This window comes from Malus domestica, chromosome 13 (genome assembly GCF_042453785.1).
Source record: "Malus domestica chromosome 13, GDT2T_hap1".
Classification (NCBI taxonomy): domain Eukaryota; kingdom Viridiplantae; phylum Streptophyta; class Magnoliopsida; order Rosales; family Rosaceae; genus Malus; species Malus domestica.
The window spans coordinates 639,918-656,892 of NC_091673.1; the positions used below are offsets into that span (position 1 = coordinate 639,918).

A 16,975-nucleotide genomic window follows, 5' to 3' on the forward strand; every position below is an offset into this window, starting at 1 on the left:
CGAGTCTCCCACACTTTTAACGCGGAGGCTGCCAAGTTCCAGCATTTACATGGAGAAGCTCGACGGACGATTGGCTTACGGGAATGCGGAATGCAAGCAACAGTTTTATTCCGACTTTTTATCTTCCATTTCTCACATGCAATGTTACTCGAAGATGTGAACGGCTTATCTAAAGACTAAAGTCATTCGTCAAAATCACTTATGCAAAATAAAATAATTAAATTTAAAATTGTTTAGTTATTTAACTATTATTTAATAAGGAGATGCACTATAATTTTTGTTTCAACACTAAAATTGTAACAACGTTGATCAGTTAAATGACTTTTGTTTTGGTTGATTATTTTCGTTGTTATTCATTGAAGAAAACTATGAGAATGTTTTAAAGAAAATGTCCCAGCGAGAAAATTACTCCATGTCCCAATGAGAATGTTTCTTTTCATTAGCTCGTCTAAATGTGCTTTTAAAATGATTGAAAATGTTTTTAGAAAAAATGTTTTTAGATTCTAAAAGCACTTGAATTGCTGCAAGAAGCATATAACATACTTCAAGTGTCTTTTAGAATTTACTTATATTTTTACTAAGGAATGAGGATTTTCTCCAGATCCTCTTTGTGAGGATCTTAAGGATCCTTTAATCGTGTTCATTCATCGTACATTATGCGGTCAAAAATCATTTTAAATTTTTTATTTAAAATTACACACAAATAGTACATAACGAAAATTAACCGCACGATTTACGATGAACGGATACGATTAAAGATTTCCTTAGATCCTCACAAATAGGATTTGGTGAGGATCCTCATTCTTTATTAAGGACGGGTTTCACAAGCAATTTCACCAAAAACACTCTTAATAATTTTAAAAGTAATTTCAAACGAGTCCTTAATTATCAAGACCTCAATAAGATTTTCCGTTCGGTACATGAAAACGGGCAAAAAAACCCGGCCCAACCGATCGGGTCTCGGCCCTTTTCACGGAAGGCAGACTTTTTCTCCGGTCAAAGCCAAGCTAGAAGGTAAAACTTAGAAGGATGATATTGAAAAGAAAAAAAAAGGTATAATACTTCTAAATTCACCTTAAAATTTCAAGATCATTACATTTTAGTACTTTACTCAAGACACAGAAGAAAAAGAAAAACTAGAAAATATCATTAAGCTCAACAAAGGTCAAAATTTATGAGTGCATGGAATTTAATAATTTGAGAGCCAAAGCTTCTTGTTCCTCTAAAGACATTGAGTCAGCAGTGAAACCCAGTTTCTTCTTACTTTCTTCTCTCTCACCTTCATCATCACTACCAAAGTATATCTTCGACTTTTTGCGGGGTCGATCCTCAGCTGGTTCTCCTTCTGAATCAGAAAGATTATCCTCCGAATCTTCTTCTGTGTTTCCTCTCTTCAACTTCATCTTATGCTTCAAACGTTTCTCACGCCGACGCTGGCGGTCTAGAACCTTGTCTTCCTTGTCCACCACCTTCATATCTTCCCTAAGCTTCTTGTAATAGTCATTTTTCATGTCTGCAGCAAAAAATAAGTTACGTCAGGACAACATGTTCTTCAGAATAGGAGTAAAAAATTCATAAATCTATTTGTTTACCTCAATTGTTCATTTCGAAATTAGGGCGTCACCCCAAGTTTATGCTATGCTTGTAATATTTTCAGTTATTCTGGTTTATATTTGATGTAAATTCTAGAATCACAACACATACCATGAATTTCATCAGGCAGACCACTGGTATTGATATCAGCCAGCCTTGCTAATGGAGGTAGCGTGTTGCCTTCCTCATCAAAGACGACTCTAGTCCCCACTGGCCTATGGATATTGATCTTTAACTTCTTTTTCTTCGAAACCCGAGTAGCCGGTCTACAAGGAAAAAAAAAGTGATTGAACTCAAATTTCGCCAACAGATTGGGAAACAAATGGCACATGATAAAAGAGTGCATTAAGGTAGTCAGCATGGCATTGGTAATACATCCAAAACGACCACAGCTGGATGATATCATTTTAAGTTGGCAAGCACAGAAAACGGATTTATTACGAAATTGTCCATCCATTTGTGTATAATTTGCTTCTAATGTCAATCAGAACCTTGCAAACTAATCTTTAAGGTTAAATATGTATAAAACAATATAGACAAGCAACTTACATAATATCTTCGATTTTTCGTCCTTCCCCCTCTGCCTCATTTGCAGTAGCATTTCTTACAAGAGCATCTTCCTCCCCGTCCTCTTCCATAAAATCACCAATATCGAGCTCCTCTTTTGGAAGCTCCAACCTATCCTCCTTGTCCCAACTTTCTGGTTCAACAAGGGGAAATAATTCAGGCACTTTCTTCGACTTGATTTTCTGGTTTGCAAAACGAATTTTAGGAGTCATTGGTAGACCCAGTGATGCTGAAAATTCTTCAACTGGTAAATTCGTAACATCAAAAATCTCTTTGTCCTTCTGCTTTTGAATAGATTTCACGTACGTGATAAATGCCCTTTTAGCTAGACCCTGAAGTGGATCTGGGTACTTGACTAGCAAAGATGCTAACAACCCAGACACTGGTTGCAGTTTATCCGGGTTAGCCTGACACATCAGTATAGCAGCTAATTTAGCATGGCCCACAAATCAAAATGGAAACAACAAAAATAAGTGGACAGTGGATTCTCCTACTCCCAACCCCGTCCTCCTAAGACGAAAGAAAGAAAATTAAACCTGGGTGGACTTAATAGGTATTTTTGCCTCCTTCAATTTCTCAAGCATTTTTACTTCTGAAGGCATCAGAAATAAAAGTGATTGCCCTTTAGATTGATAACGAGCAGTTCGTCCAACTCTGTGTATGTAAGATGCAACATCGTCTGGGCAGTCCACCTACACATGGGGAAAAATAACTTTAAAACTGTGACCACAGAAAACAAATTTCTTTTCCTTATATTTGTTAGAACATAATAAGAATATTTTTGGAGATGACAACCCACCTGAACAACCCAGTCAACTGCCTTGTTGAAATCAAGGCCTCTTGAAGCCACATCAGTTGAGAAGAGAACACAACGTTTTTCAGAAAACTGTGAGTACGTTCCCATTCGTCCCTCTTGCTTCATCTTACCATGAAGACACTTCAAGGGTATTCCAGGACGGAGCTTTTTAAATGCTTCATAGACAAACTTTACCTATTAAAAAATGCAATTCAACATCATCAACAGTCGTAAAAATGGAGGTGAAACATGCACCCCACCCCCAAATATGATCCTGTGCCAAATTGGTTTGGGATCAAAACAGTACCACCTGAGTAAGTGAAGAAATTTCTTTCTAGTAAATGACTCGAGCAACTTAGGAGAAAGCTATATTCTTTATATATGTATGTGTAAGTATGTCTATAACTATAATTACTGATATGATCAACATTTCCATGCTGGCTTGTGAAGGGAAAACGGGGTGAGTTAACAAGAGACATCAACATAGACCTAAATGCAGAACCATTAATTCAAACTCCAAGGGCATATAAAAAGTCTGCATCTTTCATTCACGATCGAAGTTCATTGAACTATTTAATTGATTCTGTTGGGCGCACTCTCTCATTTCAAGGGCTTAAGCTGGCCTCTATCAACCAGATGAACTCGATGTTGAATATATTATGCTGAAATTATTAGGCATGACAAACTGGCATCTGAGCTACGTAGACATAATTCAGAGACAAAATTGCACCTGTTTGCGGGTTGATAGAAACACTAGAATTCTATAATTTAGATGTGTCTTTATGAAGCTCCACAACACGTCTAATTTTTTGTCAAGTGAAACGATGACTGCCGCCTGCTGCAAAAGAGTAGGAGTCGCTGTCACAGCCTTCTCATGCACACTGAGATATTCTGGATCCTTCAAACTGAGTCTTGCAAGATCTTTAACCGACTTTGTTTGAGTTGCTGAGAAGAGAAACGTTTGTCTTTTTTTAGGTAGCTGTGAAATGATTGCATTCAGTGTGTCCTTAAATCCGACATCAAGAATACGATCTGCCTCATCAAGGACCAAAACCTGAAGTTGTGAGCAATCAAAATTTGGGGTTTCATCCATGTGCTGAAGAAGCCGTCCTGGAGTGCAAACCAGTATGTTCAGGTCATTTACGTGCTCCTTCTCTTCTTCAACTTTGCGACCACCAATTAGAAGACCAGCACTAAAGTTATGGTGCCTCCCAACCAATTTTAACACATCAAAAGTTTGGTCAGCTATCTCCCTTGTTGGAGATATTATGATGCTGCCTACCCCATCCTGAGGTCCCCATCTTTCTCTATACAATTTTTCCACAAGCTGAAATAATAAAAAATGATACAGCATCAGAAAAGGGTTCTTTTTGTTACCAAAGAAGAATGCCTATCACTGACAAAGGAAAGGAAAGTTTGCACAAATATATGTATGCATATATAAATGTCTCGATCATTAGCATGCTTAAGTGTGTAAACAGATGCATATAAACTTAACATAAACATATAACAATTCAGTTTCTTGTGGCGCATTTGGTTTCAAATTTAACAAACTTAGTAGAAAAGAGGGAAAACCGAGGAAATTAACAATCATAATTGCGATAAGCATAACCGAAACTCATGAAAAGTTCGCAGATCCAAATATGCAACATACCACGACCAAAAATTTTGTACCAACCAAAAATCAAAATTGCGAACAAATTTGAAGAAAATCCATTCACTTTCTCACAATTTCCAGCATCAATCATCTTCCTAAAGCACTCATTTTTCACACGGATCAAAAGCACTCATTTTTCACACGGATCATCAAAAATAGTAAAACTACACGCACCCAATTAAATTCTTTACACACCACTATCTCCGCAACCAAACCAACCCCAAAACAAAGCATGCCCAACTTACCGGAATAACAAAAGCCAAAGTCTTTCCCGACCCGGTCTTGGCGGCGCCGAGAATATCTCTGCCACACAGCGCATGGGGCAAAGAAGCCCTCTGAATATCTGTCATTTCAACGTACTTGCACTGGCGCAGGGCGTCCTTTGTCTTCTTAGAGACGGGCAGCTGCTCGAATCTGGTGCCGCCGGCGTAGGGAGAAAATAAGGTGTCACCGGGACGGCCGACGGGGGCGTCGGAGGGCAAGGCGGGGAGAGACATGGGGTTGGAGCCACAATCGGGTTTCTGGGATTCAATCCATGAATTCAGAAGCTCGATTTCCTGGAGCTCCGAGAGGTCCTTTTGCTTGCGGGAGCACTTCGATTTGGGTTTTCTCATTGCGGCTGGATCCGGCTGCGTTGAAACTTTGGATTTCGGAGAGGGACGAATTCTAGGTTTAGGGTTTTAGAGAAGGGTGACGTCCGTGAAGGGCGCTTTGGCAGTGACAAGGGTTTAAGGTGTTCTCTAACCGCGATAAGGAAATTTGTAGTTTTTTTATTTACCACCTATTTAGCCCTAGTTTGGGAGTGAGGTGCTTAAAAAAAAAGCACCCATGAAAAAAAGCTGTGAGGGTTTTAGGTGTTTGGTAAACTGAAAAAAAAGGGCTTATTTTGGAAGCTGCTGTGAGAATAAGCTGAAATCAAAGGAAAAAGCTGAAGCTGCTATTTGCAGCTTTGGAAAACTGGCTTTTTTTCAAAGCACATCGAGCTACAATGCTCCTTTAATGAAAAGACCCACTATCAGACTGCCTTTTTTTTCCAAAAGCACTTTTAGAAAAAAGTTTACCAAACACTCTGCTGCTTTATTTCACAGCCGCTTATTCTCACAGCACAGCCGCTTATTCTCGCAGCAGCTTTTTTTCAAATCACAGCAATACCAAACCAGCCCTTACTTTGGTTGGTCGTCGCGACACGGCAATCCATCTTTTTAAGGATTGTAGAGATCTAAAGAGTGTAGTCAAATAAGAATTTAGATGGAATTTAAAAGATTTTAAAGATTTTAAAAGATTTTAAAATTTAGATGTTGTTAATTATGATTTTAAAAGAATTTAAGAGAGTACATTCAAATACAGAGGCAATCAACTAATTAGAGATATTTAACCTTTTCGTGACATTTATTTTGTAATTCAACAACGTTAAAAATTGAATTTTATATGTACTATGTGAAATACAAGTCTAAACTTCATCATCAATCATTACTACTAGGTGTTTAGCCAACCATGATAATTAGATAAGTGCATTTTGCTCTTCAATCCACTCTCCGGACCACGTGGTCATATGGCCCACAAACACAAAAACATCCCTACCATACAAGGAACTGGATCCTCTCCGGATCCAAAATGATCTAAGCCCACTGTGCAATGCATCTGGGCTATTAAAATTTGATCCAACGGTTACAATTATTATAACTTTAGAGGGGCCCCCTATTTGTAGCCGTTGGATCAAATTTCAATGGTCCAGATGCCTTGCTCAATTGGCTCAGATCCCTTGGATCCGGAGAGGATCCAATTCCGCCATACAAAACCTTGGGGGTCCACCACCAATAGGAGAGATTTTTCAGTGTGACCGGAACACTAAGTGGTACATCTCATGTCATTATGCAAATGGTGAGATATGTGTGTTAAAAAGTTAATATCTTTAGAAATTTCATCACGCGTATCACTTGTATTTCGATCACAATGAAAATTTTCTCCACCAATGATGGCCGCACCCAAGATTTTCCCCTTAAAGTGCCTGATGTTCACCCATATTCATTGTCGTTAGATTAATTTGGTTTAATTGGTTTAAGATACAAATTTTAAAATGTAAATTAATCTAACGGCAATCAATAAATAAATGAACTTTAGGGGTGCGCTAAAATACCCTCTAATATTTGGACATATCACTCCTCATATAAGTAAATTGAACTTGAGACTTTTACCTAGTACGTACTTACAACTAGTATATGAAAAGTTTCACCATATCACCCTCTCGCACAATATCGCAATATCACTTGTATCATAGTGGTTTATGTGTTCAAATCTCCCTCACACAATATCACAATACCGCTTGTATATAAGAAAAAGTATTTATTAAACATTTCCTACTGAAAACACAGTATTGACTAAGTGAACGTCTTGGATTAGAGTAAAACCGCATTTAAACTATGAGGTTAGTGATTTTCACACTCTCATTAGTGTTATGTTTAAGAATCGATTGGAAGTCTCGTGGCCTTCGCTTTGGCAGACATATCTCTATGTCATTGAACTTTCCAAGTGGGGCATTGCGAGTGGCTTATACGATTTAAACGCATGGCAAAAATCCAGTTGGGGATAAGGTATATCTATACACACACACACACACACACACACACACACAGGCAGAGTCTCCGTCCCACTTATTTCACTCAAGTCTTCAACGGCCTTATCATCTCCTCCAATGTCCATCGCCAGTTCTGCTGCAACTTCAGCAGACTGGTCTTCTGCTTGCGTGATCTCATCCAAAAATCCTCACAAATTTCACTTCCTCGCATCATTCAAAACCCATTTATTCTATTCCATTAATCCCACTTGCTATAGCAATAATCTCCGAGTTTTCAATGCAAATTTAACCAATTTTCCCGTCATTGAATTGGACTTGAAGTTACAAAACTCCCCAGAAGAATGTCCAGCTCCAACGCCGGGTGCCGAGGACTCGAACGATTTCATATGTGGCTTGTTTCAGAATCCTCAGACGGAAGAATGCGCCTACGATCACTACGAGAAAGCCCGAAAGAAGCCTGAATTCAGACCAAACAAATCGACATTGGAGCAGCTGATAAGGTACTTGATCCGTTCCAATAAATGGGGTTTGTTTATTTCGGTTTTTGAGGATTTTAAGAATTATGAAGTAGTGCCTGATGGCTATACTTGCTCTAGATTGGTCACTAGCTGCATTAGAGCTAGGAAGTTCAAAATTGTTAGGATTTTGCTTGATGTGTTTAGTGATCACGGAGATGAAGTTGCTGTCCCGGCTTTTGATTCGACGATGAGAGGATATAATGAGCTTCATATGTTTAAAAGCACGATTTCCGTGTTTGAACGGATGGAATCCGATGGAATTACTGCGAATTCCGGATGCTATTGCCGGATCATGGAAGCTTATATGAAAAAGGGTGATTGCAGAAAAGTTAATGAATTGTTTGAAGAAATGAAAAGTAGGGAATTAGATTTGGTGCCTTTTTCTACTCAAATATACGGAATTTTATGTGAATCACTGTGCAAATTGGGACAGCCCTTTGAAGCTCTTGAGATTTTCCGAAGTGTGACGGAGAGAGGAGTTTATTTAGAATCTTCAAAGATTTACTCTCTGCTGATTTGTTCATTCGCAAGCATTCGAGAAGTAGGGGTGGCTGAAGAGCTTTTTGAAGAAGGAGAGAGCAAGAAATTGTTGAAGGATCCGAGTTTGTTTTTAAAAATGATATCAATGTATGTGGAAGAAGGGTTGACAGAGAAGACTCTCGGAGTAGTTAAGGTGATGAAGGGTGCGAATATCAGGGTTTCCGACAATATATGCTGTGCGGTTGTTAGTGGCTTCTCTAGGAAAAATCGACTCCTGACCGCTGTTAAATTTTTCGAAGATTTGGTGTCGATGGGCTGCCAGCCAGGGCAAGTGACATACGCGTCCATCATCAATGTCTATTGCCGCCTAGGGCTTAACTCGAAGGCGGAAATGGTTTTTGAGGAGATGGAGGAAAAGGGGTTTGGAAAATGTGCTGTGGCATATTCTAGCATGGTTGTGATGTACGGGAAAACAGGGAGGCCAAGAGATGCAATGAGGCTTGTGGCGAAGATGAAAGAAAGAGGGTGTAAGCCGAACGTATGGATATACAATTCTTTGATGGATATGCATGGAAGGGACAAGAATTTGAGGCAGGTTTCGAAGATTTGGACGGAAATGAAGCGAAGGAAGGTAGTGCCGGATAAAGTAAGCTACACGACGGTTATAAGTGCTTACAACAAGGCAGGGGAGTTTGAAATGTGTATGAAATATTACCATGAGTTTAGGGTTCATGGGGGTGTTTTGGACAAGGCTTTGGCTGGAATGATGGTTGGGATTTTTTCGAAGACGGGCCGGATTGATGAGCTGGTGAAGCTTTTGAGAGATATGAAATCGGAAGGGATGGCGTTGGATGGGAGGCTTTACCGGTCAGCCTTGAATGCTTTGACAGATTCGGGGCTGGAAATGCAGGTAAAATGGCTGCAAGGTAGCTTTAAGGTTACATAGATTATATCGATAGGCCTCTTAAATCTTGATTCGATTTCGAAATTTTTCATTTTATCTGTACAGATCGAAATCGAATTCTAGCGTTAGATAGAGAGGAGACTCACATGTGTTTGTGAGCCCTACTTCTATTACAGAACAAATGTGGCATGTAAAATGTAGTAAGAGTGTCATTTTTTGCCAAATATATGCACCAAATGAGTAGTGCTATATTTACCATTTATTTGCATCATCTATTTAATAGAGGTAGGGTCTTCCAACGTATATGAGTCTCATCTCTATTAGATAGATGATACAAATGATGATACAACTAGATGGTAAAAATAACATTTTTGTCACCAAATAATGTGGCACATTCTACACCATATAAATTATCACAACAAAATGTTATTCTTATCATCTCTCTAATAGAGATAGGATTCACATGTGATGATGGGCCCTATCTCTATTAGACATTTGACACAAATAATGATATAAATAAATGGTAAGTGTAGTACTGCTCTTATCATAATTATTAATCAAATTTCATGTATAGTTATATCATTTTAAGTTAAAATATATAGCGCCATCATTCATAATTCATGAAATAAATATATTTCAAAATAACCGTTAGTAATTGACAATATAAACATCTGACTTCGTTCTATTATTGGAAAACAAATTTATTGAAAAATAATAACACTGTATAATTAAGGTTACATATGAATGAATCAATACAACAGACACTCGTAAAAACAAAAAAACAAAACTGAAAGAAATATTCGATATAGAGATTAAGTTACATTTTCATGTGTGGATACTCAATCTTGTGGCTCAAGTAAGTAAGAATTTAGTTGAGAGCACTGCAAATCCTTCTGACCTCTCCAGCTGAACCGGTGAGAGGATTAATGTCTCCCATTTTAATCATAGCGGTGATAAAATCAGCCTTAAAAGTTGCGGGCTTGGAACTGTACTCGGAGACGATGCTGTCTGTGGAACCTCCACTAAAAAGAACTTGATCCGATTCAAGAAGACCCTTCTTCTGAATCAAATTCTTGTAGTAATTGTTGTCAAATGAGTTCGGTGTCACCAACTCGAGCGGTGCCAAATTTGCATCGCCGTTGTTTGCATCAGCTGGACAACGACGTTTGCGAGTAGTGGCAAAGTTAGAATCGATGTCACTTGCATTGTAAATCCTGCCACGGAATGTAACGCAACGAGCCTGTCCAATTGTATGTGCACCTGACAGTGCAACCAAATCTCTCGCGTTGAGGCCTAAGTCGCCAAATCGCTCTCTCAGGCTGTCAAGGCTGTCTGTGAAAAGTGGAAGTGAACTTTCAGCTAGGTTTTGGCTTGCTGTGGTGGAATCTCTTCTTCCAAGTTTCACCGTCCAAGATGGACCGCTCACGGCAACGGATGCATCCCGAGCGGCTACAGCGAGAATATCTGCGCAAGATACGACACCAGGGCAGACCTTCTCTACTTCAGCTTTTGCTTTATCTATGACTTCAAAGCCTCTCACAGAACCGTTGTTTTGAAATGCGCCCTTTTCACTTGTGATAGAAGGAGCGTCATCAAGTAAGATTGATGCGTCACAACCCTACAAATACAATTCATATATTCATCAAAAACTAAGACACTCAATATTGCGCTACAATTTATAATTATATTTTACGAATAAAGTTAAAGTTTTATTAAAAACAATATGACATGAGAACACCTACCCTAAAAATACATTGTGTGTGTATATATATAGGAGAAATTAGGTTCATATCATTCTTTTTGCTACTTCATTGATTAAAATCATATTCATTTTCAATTTTTGATCAAGTTCCTTGGTATTAATAACATCATTAATTATTTGAATAATAAAATATTTTTATTTTTAAATATATTCCTTTAGTGTTAAAAATGTTATATTTTGTATATTTATATTTATGGCTAAAATTTCCATCATATATTTTTATTTTTAGTTTGTACCTATTTTTAATTTGTACCATTTTTTTTCATTTTTAATTTGTACCCATATATTAGTTTCTTTTTGTGCCCATATTTTTTAAAAGTTTTATTTGTGTTTGTACCCATATGTATGCCGTCACGTGACATTATATGTTTAATCAATGATAGAAAAATTACATATGATATATTTATGTTTTATGCCTAAACTTTGTATCATATATTTATATTTTTAGTTTGTACCCACTTTTAATTTGCAACATTTTTTTTTTTAAGTTTGTAGTATTTTCTTTTTAGTTTTATTTTGTACCCATGTATTAATTTCTTTTAGTGCCAATATTTAAAAAAAATCATTTGTACTCATAATTTTTTAATCTTTTATTTGTACCCTAATTTATTTATAATGTTCCCATTCTTCTTTATTAATGTACCACTTTGTTATATGTGAAATGTACCAATTTTTTTAACACTATGGATACATTCTTTTGCCATTTATTATTTCTTATTTTTACATAGTTTTTATCCATTTATTCAATCAAAATGTTTGAATTTTTTTATTGTAACCGTTTCTAATGGTATTATATAATGAGGGATTTTAAATTTATAAGATTATAAATCTCATAAAATATCAAACAATTAATGTCAAAACTATAAAAATATAAATATTAATTGTAATATAATGAGGTGTACAAAGTCAAGGGACTTTGATCAAACTTTGAATACTATTAAGGTTTTAGTAAAAAAATGTTAAAGATTAAAGACCGCATCCAAAGTATCTCATATATATATATATATGTATGTATGTATATATGTCAAGTAATTAGTACCTGGACAAAGCAATCATGGAAGTGGAGGCGGATTAGGGACGCGGCCATCCGCCTTTCACTGGAAACAGCTGTTCTTATGGCATTTTTTATAGTGGTAAGAGCGGTTGGACAGGTTTTGTCATAAAATGTAGAAGATAATTGGGCTTCGCTTGTTGTGCTCATGAAAACCAACATCACGAGTGCAACAGCTGCGACATTTCCATGGCCGGAAAAGAAGGGGAAAGACATCCTCATCGAGCTTAATTGAACTTAATCAATACAAGTAAGAAGCCACTAAATGAAAATATTTGAAGTGATGAACTGAATAAAGAATGAGAATGAATATTGAAGAAGTTGATGAAGATGAAGCTTGTATGTCTTGTCTATATATAGGGCAGTTTCGTACGTACTCAAGCTGCTTTGGTTTGTCCAGGTCGCTATTTCCTGCAAACGCGTACGTCGCCTTTGTAGCTGTAGTAGTACCAATTCGGATTTGGTTGGCAAAATATATAAGAAAGGTATTCGTCTTTAATGGATTGTGGTTTGAAGTTTCTCTTGTTACTCTTAATATTACTAGTCAAAGGATGAAAATTCGTCGTGTAAATAATCTTATTTTACAGCTAGGTAATCTCTGTCCTGTTGCAAAATTGCATGGGTAATTAGAAATGTTAATATAAAACGGTTGACGTGCGACTTTTTTGACCTCCATGCATGCATGCAATTGGGCATTATATATGTAAAAGGTAGGTGCACTTTGTAGTTTCTCGGATTTGTTCTCTCTCTAGATGGATTCATAATTCTTACTTCATGCTCATAGGATCATAGCCGCCCACATTTTTCGTTGTCCCAAAACATGAAATTTTGATTAAGACAAGACAAACTTAATTAATTAAGGGCAAGTTTATGAGTAATCTTTTGTAGTGTATACAAGAGGTGGCCTTGGCTTAACACGTCTAAGAGATATAACCCACCAATTCTTATTTCTTTTCATATTACATTATCACTAAACTATTGCGAGTTACAAACCCAAAACTTAAATGATTAGTTTGAGCTGTAATGTATGGAAAATCTTTTAGAATTAAGCATGTTGATGCACAAAACCGGAGGGGGGTATCCCCTGATCTGTGAGCTTGTATGTTTTGAGGGTATCCCCTGATCTGAGATCTTAGTCCCTTTTGTGAGGGGGGAGGAGTCCCCTTTTATAGAATAAGGGGCTCCTCCTTTTACATAATAATGGGATGGGTAATGAGGCTCAAATGTTGAGGCCCAATGTGTCAAAGTCTGAGGCCCAATATATGTGGTACCAAGAAAGCACATCGGTGATTTTAACAATTTCTAACAAATCATGCATAACTGGCAACTAATTAAGTATTAATTGTGGAGGGAGTGAGCCTTCAAATAAAAGTAATCATATGTTCACTTAAGAGCAATGCTGAGTAGGTCAACTTTTTTTACCAAAGTTACAAACTATGTTGATGAGTCACCAATACAAAATAATTAAATACGTTAATCAATATTTAAGTAATAATTCAATCGCCAATAACTACGTCATATAATTTACAAAATGTAATCTAAATAGTTGATCTCCTTATTCTTATCGGTTCACACCTAATGAAGATGAAGTAGCGCTGCTCTCTGATGGGGCTTCTGAACTTATATACATGGTCAACTATGAAACAAATAGACATGGATTTACTGAGACAACATTAAGCTTTCTAATGTAGGACATTAACGAGGATATGGTCAAACATTTCAACTTACTAGTATAGTTGTCGCTTTCTGACTTTTGATGCCTGCAGTCTTTTGTTTTCGAAATAAATATATTTATGAGACACTAAAATAAAAGAAGCTAAGAAACTGCATATGCATTAAGCTTTGTCCAGGTCTATAATTATTTTTGGACCAATTCTCTAAAAATCATGTAGTCAAGCATGCGAATTGTGAGCTGCACACCACAAAGTCAATCCACAAATTTAGCAGAGTGGGAAGAGATAGATTATGAGATTAACTAACTTTTTAATTAATATGATTCTCAAATTTTTCGGTGTTACATATCCATATCAAATGGAAGGAAGTGAAAAAATAGAAAATTTTGATTGGAAAATGATTATCAATCTCCTTTTGTCGTCATGCACTTCTTTACTTTGTTTTTGTCACTTAATTCACTCGTTCCTTAATTTACTGCATTGATTCAATTATGTGGTGAAAAATAAAAAAAAGGAGTGCGGGAACAAAACGGGTCTGAAAAGTAACAAAATTCCATTTCAGTTCTTATTTCAGGTAAGTAAACACACCATAAAATATGAAGAAACTAAATTTATTATAGAAAAGTCAAAAATGCTACATCCACATGCAACGAACGATCACGACACTGTCACGGTGATTTGGTGGCTCCACCAAATAACTCACATAATAATTATTCGTATTATTGGAAGAAACTATGCATTAAGAGAGGTGTATTCGATTGAGAAATTATGTTTTCAATTGAGATTTTGAGATATTTTAATTCTTTTAATGAATGTATTGGTATTCAAACAAGATTTTAAGTGATTTATGAAATTCAAAGTGTATTCTATCAGAATTTTACGATAGTTTAAAAAAATTCTTAGAAATCCGATCTATTCAATTAGGATTTTAAGACTATCTTCAAATGAGATGTCAAATATGTCAAATAGGATTAAAAGACATTCAAGTGTTCTCCAATGGATATGTCAACTATGATGTGGCAGTTGAGTCATTTGACTCCTTACTTTCTAGTTGTCTTTTTTGACAACAAACAAAACAAAGAAGGAGTCAAATATTTTTAATTTAATTTTTTAATTCATGGTCCCAAACAACCAATAGAATAAAAACAAAAATTAATTTTGATTATTTTTTATAGTTAATGTAACTTTGAGCCCAATAAAATAATAAAATACATATTTGACACATCCATTGGAAAAGAAGAAGATTTAACACTTGTATTCAATATGCCACATCAGCCATCAAATATAATTTTGACATATTAGTTTTGACATCTCCTTTGGAGATGCTCTAAAGAAGTTTATAACATTCTACCTGTATTCAATTACTAATATTGACATAATATTTTTGGAGTAAATTGTAGAAATGATCTCTCAACTTTAACTCAATTGGAACAATGGTGCCTCAACTAAAAATCCATTACCATTGGTTCCTCAACTCATCAAAACGTGCAGCTATAGTCTTTCAACTAAAAATTCATTACCAATGGTCCCTCAACTTTAATCCAAATGGAGAAATAGTTCCTTAACTTTAACCCAATTGTAGCTATTGTCTTTCCAACATAACTCATTTTGACAAAATTCTAACGAATTTGACTAAAATGACCATAGCTACATGTTTTGATGAGTTGATGGACCAATGGTAATGAATTTTTAGTTGAAAAACCATTGCTCCAATTTGATTAAAGTTGAGGGACAATTGCTACAATTTACTGTTATTTTTGACATCTCATTTGGAGATGCCCTAAAGAAGTTTATAACATTCTACATGTATTCAATTGTGAATTGATTTTAAATAATTACAAAAAGTTAAGAAATTAGAGAGAATTGAAGAGCTTTCATAGCATATTTTAAACATTTACAAATCTCACATCTTCTCATGAGATTTCAAGAGAATTAAATCAAAATTCTAGAATTTCTACAAATTAATTAAACTTCATCAAAATTCATGGATTTATAAATTCACTCAAATTACAACAGATCAAAAGGGTCCCCAAAATTGAGTAGAAAACAAATCCAGCTTTTTTTATAAAAAAACATGATCATGATCACAATCCAAAGGCACACGACATTGCAATCAGAGCCGTGATGAAAATGGCCACAGACGACTGCTTCTAGACCAATCATCGGCACCACTGGCCGGGTGATTAGATTCACTGCAATCGTCATTAGCACCACTAAAGCATCCGGGCCTTGTTATTTTAGCCTCACCTCCATTCGTTACAAAGGTGATGTTAGTTTTTCCGCTGCTGAACAACACGCACCAGAAATATGGAGCTCCACCATCACTGCCACTCACAGCAGTTCCCACTTCAATGTTGTTCTTATCGTAGAGAATGTCCAAGGCCTTGCTGTTTTCAATCAAGATTTTCGAAAATGCTTCGTCAGCGTGGACATATCTAGACTGGCAGCCAATTAAACGACAGGGGATTGGAGCGAGGGTTGAGGTTTGAACACCACAGTTGGGAGCAAATGTTTCGGCAAATGCAGAACCAGGAGGCTTCTTGGCGTCGGGCCCTCCTACAGCATCGCAGTCACCTTGGTACGCTTTTATGTACTGCAGGGCAATGCACGCCAAACCCTGGTTGTCGTAGAGGGATGATGCTTTGTGTGTAGTTCTGTTGCACCAAATGAGTGCTACATTTACCATTTATTTGTATCATCTCTTTAGAGCAAGTCCACCCCTAAGGACTTTGTGCCAGCAGCTAGCCCATTTATCCACTCCAGTGAACAGTAATAAACTCCAATGAACAGTAATAGGCCAATGCATCTCTACCCCTAAAAAAATGTGATGGCACCTAGTGAAAAAATGCGTTGGCACAAACGATCTCCACCCTTACAAAATGCGCTGGCACCCAGCCCATTTAAAATATTTTTAAATTTTTTCTAAAAGAATAAAAAAATAAAATAGTTTTAATTCCAGATAGGATTTTTAACCAATCTCGTCACGCCACGTGTCATTATCCGAACGTACTATTTTGTGAATAGATTTCCGCCTAAGATTTTCATCCAATCCCGATGCGCCACGTGTCACTTCCGTTTTACAATAATTTAGCCAATATTTCGATAAGATTTTCAACCAATCACGTCATACCACGTGTCATTATCCAAACGTACTATTTTGTGGATAGATTTTTGGTAAATTTTTTGACCAATCCCGACGCGCCACGTGTCACTTTCGGTTAATTTAGCCAAGATTTCGATAAGATTTTCAACCAATCACGTAGTGTCACGTGGCATTTTCCAGAATCTCATCCTTTCTTTTTTTGTCCATATAAACCCTACATCCCTACATCCATCCTCACACCAAGTTCAATCCTTCTTTTTAGCTCAGAATCCTTGTTCATCGTTTTCAAATCTTGA

General features: G+C 36.6%; 4 protein-coding genes across 4 annotated transcripts; 1 reads left to right on the forward strand and 3 right to left on the reverse strand.

The window, feature by feature from the left end:
* Window positions 1–1,056: 1,056 nt before the first annotated feature.
* Window positions 1,057–5,401, reverse strand: LOC103423714 (DEAD-box ATP-dependent RNA helicase 32-like). The gene is made up of 7 exons (XM_029091394.2): window positions 4,859–5,401; window positions 3,687–4,283; window positions 2,960–3,151; window positions 2,697–2,852; window positions 2,143–2,567; window positions 1,705–1,859; window positions 1,057–1,513 (listed from the first exon to the last, which is right to left on the reverse strand). Exons 1-7 carry the CDS (start codon window positions 5,225–5,227, stop codon window positions 1,173–1,175), a joined length of 2,235 nt encoding a protein of 744 aa, XP_028947227.2. The 5' UTR covers window positions 5,228–5,401; the 3' UTR covers window positions 1,057–1,172.
* Window positions 5,402–7,217: 1,816 nt separating this feature from the next.
* LOC103414200 (pentatricopeptide repeat-containing protein At5g13770, chloroplastic-like) lies at window positions 7,218–9,314 on the forward strand. The gene has a single exon (XM_070810323.1). The coding sequence runs from the start codon at window positions 7,306–7,308 to the stop codon at window positions 9,130–9,132; it is 1,827 nt and encodes a 608-aa protein (XP_070666424.1). The 5' UTR covers window positions 7,218–7,305; the 3' UTR covers window positions 9,133–9,314.
* A 445-nt stretch (window positions 9,315–9,759) lies between these two features.
* Window positions 9,760–12,233, reverse strand: LOC103414362 (lignin-forming anionic peroxidase-like). The gene is made up of 2 exons (XM_029091729.2): window positions 11,892–12,233; window positions 9,760–10,708 (listed from the first exon to the last, which is right to left on the reverse strand). The coding sequence occupies exons 1-2, from the start codon at window positions 12,123–12,125 to the stop codon at window positions 9,959–9,961; spliced, it is 984 nt and encodes a 327-aa protein (XP_028947562.1). The 5' UTR covers window positions 12,126–12,233; the 3' UTR covers window positions 9,760–9,958.
* A 3,456-nt stretch (window positions 12,234–15,689) lies between these two features.
* LOC103452219 (uncharacterized) lies at window positions 15,690–16,262 on the reverse strand. The gene has a single exon (XM_008391741.3). It carries the CDS (start codon window positions 16,260–16,262, stop codon window positions 15,690–15,692), a length of 573 nt encoding a protein of 190 aa, XP_008389963.1.
* Window positions 16,263–16,975: the final 713 nt, after the last annotated feature.

Excerpts from the sequence above, each read along its gene's own strand:
- LOC103423714 (XM_029091394.2), bottom strand. The coding sequence starts at position 5,227 with ATGAGAAAACCCAAATCGAAGTGCTCCCGCAAGCAAAAGGACCTCTCG. Across the intron at positions 4,284-4,858 it reads CTTTGGCTTTTGTTATTCCG|CTTGTGGAAAAATTGTATAG; the intron begins GTAAGTTGGGCA and ends TTATTATTTCAG. Across the intron at positions 2,853-2,959 it reads CAGTTGACTGGGTTGTTCAG|GTGGACTGCCCAGACGATGT; the intron begins GTGGGTTGTCAT and ends CCCCATGTGTAG.
- LOC103414200 (XM_070810323.1), top strand. The coding sequence starts at position 7,306 with ATGTCCATCGCCAGTTCTGCTGCAACTTCAGCAGACTGGTCTTCTGCT.
- LOC103452219 (XM_008391741.3), bottom strand. The coding sequence starts at position 16,262 with ATGGTAAATGTAGCACTCATTTGGTGCAACAGAACTACACACAAAGCA.
- LOC103414362 (XM_029091729.2), bottom strand. The coding sequence starts at position 12,125 with ATGAGGATGTCTTTCCCCTTCTTTTCCGGCCATGGAAATGTCGCAGCT. Across the intron at positions 10,709-11,891 it reads TCCATGATTGCTTTGTCCAG|GGTTGTGACGCATCAATCTT; the intron begins GTACTAATTACT and ends TTGTATTTGTAG.